This window comes from Tupaia chinensis, unplaced genomic scaffold (assembly GCF_000334495.1).
Source record: "Tupaia chinensis unplaced genomic scaffold, TupChi_1.0 Scaffold000110_1, whole genome shotgun sequence".
Classification (NCBI taxonomy): domain Eukaryota; kingdom Metazoa; phylum Chordata; class Mammalia; order Scandentia; family Tupaiidae; genus Tupaia; species Tupaia belangeri.
In genome coordinates, this window is record NW_006159574.1 from 3,024,770 (window position 1) to 3,029,501 (window position 4,732).

At 61.4% G+C, this 4,732-nt stretch overlaps 1 protein-coding gene across 1 annotated transcript in view; it reads right to left on the reverse strand.

The window, feature by feature from the left end:
- Nucleotides 1-329: 329 nt before the first annotated feature.
- NCAPG2 (non-SMC condensin II complex subunit G2) overlaps nucleotides 330-4,732 on the reverse strand; it is a 71,592-nt gene continuing 67,189 nt past the window's right edge. The window contains exon 29 of the mRNA XM_027770066.1: nucleotides 330-693. Coding sequence (XP_027625867.1) covers nucleotides 642-693 — 52 coding nt within the window. The 3' untranslated portion in view covers nucleotides 330-641. The remainder of the gene's footprint in view (nucleotides 694-4,732) is intronic.

Sequence of the window (4,732 nt, forward strand, 5' to 3'; positions counted from 1 at the left end):
CCCAGTCTGGGGACCTACCTGAAACCCAGAGGCCAACAGGGTGGGCTGTGGCACAGTGGGTGCCGCTCAGTGACTCAACATACAGGTACCTGGCCGACCCATTGGGCTGGGGGAGGTGGACACGTGAGATTGTAGAGGGTGCCTATCCGAGAGACAGAGGAGGGAGGAGCGAGGAACTTGAAAACAGCAGACAAGGAGATGGCGGTGGACCCTGCTGTGCTGGTCCTGGCTGTCCCTGCACAGCGAGCGCTTGTCTCTCAGCACAAGGCAGTTTAAGAGGCAGCCTTCATGCATGACAGCAGCTCGGTCCCTGAGGGAGGACACAACACAGACTTCGCAGTAAAGTGGACAAAGAGCTGTGGTCACCACTTTAATGTTCATAGTTCGGGAACAGCTTTATATATAAAAGTCATTTTAAAAACAACCAGGTTTGCTGGGAAAGTGCCTTTCTCCTCATCACGAATTTCTGTGCATGGACATCTGACACCAGACACGTTACTTACGTGGCGAAGAGCAGGCGTGTAAGAGCCTCGAGCCCCTGCTCAGCAAGCCCCACCCCTCCCCGCTGCACAAGCTCATGCTGTCAGGAAAAGACGCGTGTGCTGCACTCCTGGGGTCCTCTCTCCCGAGCACGGGGTTTGCTAGGGATTCAGCAGCTGCCCCAGAGACCTCATGGACGACTCATAGAGAAACCTGAAACAGAGAGACACACTTAGCCGGGGGCGCCATCGCATCACATGCTCGTCCTCAGGGTACCTCGGAAGTGGTGGCAGCCAAGCCCATGTACGACAACGCTGAGACCAAGGACCAGATGCCAACACAGGCGCCGTCGGCCGCACTGGGCACGTGACGGGCCCCTGGTGTGTGGCCACCCGGTGCATGTGTCTCTGGAGCGTCTCTCACTGGCGAGTGCATGTGTCCCAAATGGGCCTGTCCGAAGGGCTCTAGGCCATCAGGCCAGCTCGGACTGACACTGGGGCTGCCCCTCCTTCACGGCAGCCTCATGCCGACGTCTCCACGGCACAGAAAACGAGAAAACGCTAGGACACTGACTACCGGCCGCCTCGGGGGCCCTGGCCCCAGCCCCAGCCCCAAGCTCAGGCCCGCAGGACCAGCCGAGCCCCTCCCCCACAACACGGGCCTGTCCGCACGCTTGTACCGCCCCTGCCGCTGCACTGGAAGGCACCTGCTGCTCCCCGAGGCAGGCACGAGTCTGCACAGAGTGGGGGCTGCCACCGCGTCCCCACTGTCCTCAGGGACTCCTGGGGCCGTGCTCACGTGGCCAGGATCTGCTCCCGAGCGCTCTCCAGTCTGAATTGCTCCAACATGGACCTCTGTTCCCCGAGGTATCCCCACTGGCTCAGCTCTCAGCCCACACGTGTCAACGCCATCATGTCTACCCACGTCCGCCTGGAGGCGGAGCTGTGTCCACGGCACATGTAACGTGGACGCAAGCACGCTTTTTAAATATGCTAGGAGTCACCTGAGGAGAGACCCAAAGACAGTGACAGTCACCTCGACGTGTCTGAACGTCACAGAGGCCATCAGGTCACTACTGACAGGCCTGCCCCTCACGTTCTGTCTTCCCCTGCCGTGTGCTTCCTGTCACGTATGCCACAACCACGCCAGACCCACGCATGGCCCGGCCAGCACAGAGCCACAACACCCACTGGCTCTTCTCATGTCTGGAATTTGGGGACTTAGCCAGAACTACTCAGGGGAGCCTTCCTGCTCATGCATCCCATTCAGGATTTGGAGAAGAAAATAGAAGGGCGTCTTCCAGCTGCCCTGGCCCAGCCCAGGCACTCCCACTGCGGCTTGTCAGAGGCCGCTCCTCCTAGATGAAGGCTTCTGGTTCCAGGCCCAAGTTCCGCCCTCGGCGACACCTCCATTCAGGGCTGTGCTCAGCACATCCTCCAGCCCACATCCTGGTCCACGTCCCGGGCCACACCCTGGCTGTCGCCAACTCCTCACCCTCGGTGCTGTCTACGAGTGCAGAGAGCAGCCCCCGGCCCACGTCCCGGCCCTCGCAGACTCCTCCCCATGGTGCTATGCAGGGTCCTCAGGCCCACACCCGGTGGCTCTTACCACGTCACTCCGCAGCAGCGCTCACTGCTCCCCTCTGGCCACGGGGTCGCCCCTGCCCTGTAAACTCACTCTGGCCAAATGAGACATTCCACGCATGGCCCGGCCAGCACAGAGCCACAACACCCACTGGCTCTTCTCATGTCTGGAATTTGGGGACTTAGCCAGAACTACTCAGGGGAGCCTTCCTGCTCATGCATCCCATTCAGGATTTGGAGAAGAAAATAGAAGGGCGTCTTCCAGCTGCCCTGGCCCAGCCCAGGCACTCCCACTGCGGCTTGTCAGAGGCCGCTCCTCCTAGATGAAGGCTTCTGGTTCCAGGCCCAAGTTCCGCCCTCGGCGACACCTCCATTCAGGGCTGTGCTCAGCACATCCTCCAGCCCACATCCTGGTCCACGTCCCGGGCCACACCCTGGCTGTCGCCAACTCCTCACCCTCGGTGCTGTCTACGAGTGCAGAGAGCAGCCCCCGGCCCACGTCCCGGCCCTCGCAGACTCCTCCCCATGGTGCTATGCAGGGTCCTCAGGCCCACACCCGGTGGCTCTTACCACGTCACTCCGCAGCAGCGCTCACTGCTCCCCTCTGGCCACGGGGTCGCCCCTGCCCTGTAAACTCACTCTGTGCCAAATGAGACATTGGCTGGTACGAGGCGGGAGAGGAGGGCCCAGGCCTGTGGGGCCAGCACTTGGCAGCAGGCAGGACACGGCCCTAAAGGCCTCCAGAGACCCCAGTCCCACCGCTCTTTAGGCTCCCTGAGGTGTAGACAGAGAATTACCCTCCAGGTCAGCTCTCGGTAGTTGGCAGGCCAGAGCCTGTGAAGGTCAACCTCCCAGGTCCCGTGTGTCCCCAACTGCCCTGGGGTACCATCAGCCTGGGCCGGGAGCGGGCTCTGCCCACACCAGGTCACCCACCACGCACAGCACAGCCAGACTGGAACAGAACCAAAGGAACACCAGTTACCAGTCCTGCAGAACCCAAAAGGAGTATTTAATTACTCAAAAATAGTGTGGGCTCCAATTTAAAAATACCTGAGAGAGGGCCAGGAAGGTGTGGCAGTAACACCCTGGCAAAGTCCCACGCCCACTCCCAGGCCTCGGCATGAGCCCACGTCAGCACTGTGACCCTGAGAGGCCAGGGCTGGGGGACCCTCTCAGTGTGAGGACCTTCTTAAGGGTGCCTGCGTCTCTGCACCATGGCAAAAATAAATATAAAGAAAAAAAAAAAAATGTGGCACAAAAAAATGAGGTTACCATGGCAGAACTACTTATTAACCAGAGAACAGGCAGCTGCTCCCTGGCCAGGCCCAGGCTGGCCCCAGCACGGCCACCTGTCTACCGTCCTCCCAGAACAGGCAAGGTGACCGAGGCTCAGGAGGAGTCCCAGACCACAGCCAGGATCAGCAGCCGTCTGCACGGGAGCAAGCAGTCACCCCACCACTGGTCACTGATCACACGCCCACACTCACAAGCCTCCATGTCTCCATGCCCGACGCCAGGGCGGGCCTTCACAGGCCAGAGAACAGCCGTCAGAGAACAAGGTGGGGACGACAGCTCCAGAGCGGAGAGCGAGAAGGACAGCAGGAAACCTGAGCCGAGCTCTCGGGGGACGAGACGCCGACGGACAAGGAGGGTGCCTCCTGTCCCCACAGCTCTGGTCTGCACGGGAAGCCAGCCATGGAGGACAGTCACCCATCTGCACTCCCCGCCCTGCATCAGGGTGGTCACCGCAGGGACAGGTCCCTGGGAGGGTAGGCAGAGCCAGCTGACGGGACACATCCAGAGGACAGGAGGACAGGGAGAACGCCTGCTCGCAAGTACACGCAGAGTGTCCACACAGGGGCGCTGGCACCGGGGCTGCAGCCAGCCGCTGCGACCCCACGAACACCAACCACCCTCTTTCCAAACGTGCCACCAACACCACGGGGAGGGCCTCCTTCCCTGCAAGGACTGCCCCGGGCAAGGGCGCAGCTGGCCCAGAATCCACCTGCATGAGACTGGGTGAGTGTGCCCGGGGCACAGGCTGAGGGTGCACACCCTGAACACAGGGTGCCCATGACCTACAACATGGCCGTCCTACTGCCTAGTGCCCATGGGAGTGCCACACCATGCAGCCCACAAGGGCAGCGCACAAAACAAGCCCGACACCTGAACACACGTGCTGGCAGGACCCTGTGCCGCTGTGCCAGGTGGGTATAGCTTCTCCGCACCAGGGCGGGCGGCAACGGGGCCAGGCTGCCTGCAGGGGTGAGTGGGGAGAACCCTGCTAGGGACAGGGCGCTCCTTCCCCTCAGTCAGGACCCATGGAAGTCGGCCATGCTGGGACACCTTCTTCCCTCTCTCCTAGGTCAAACTCTCCTCAGTCACCTCTCCCTCCCCGCCTGATCTCCCCTGACTTCAGCCGCCTCTCCCTCCCTGCCATTTCACTCCTACCTGACACCTCATCCTCCTCGCCACTGTCTCTCCCTCTCCTCGGACACCTCTTCAACGTCTCTCTCCTCTACCTAAGACACTTCTCCCTCCCCGCCGTCTCTCCCCCTACCTCAGCTGCCTCTCCCTACCCTCCGTCTCTCCCTATCCTCAGACACCTCTCCCTCATGCCGTCTCTCCCCCTACCTCAGACGCCTCTCCCTCCCGCCGTCTCTTCCCCT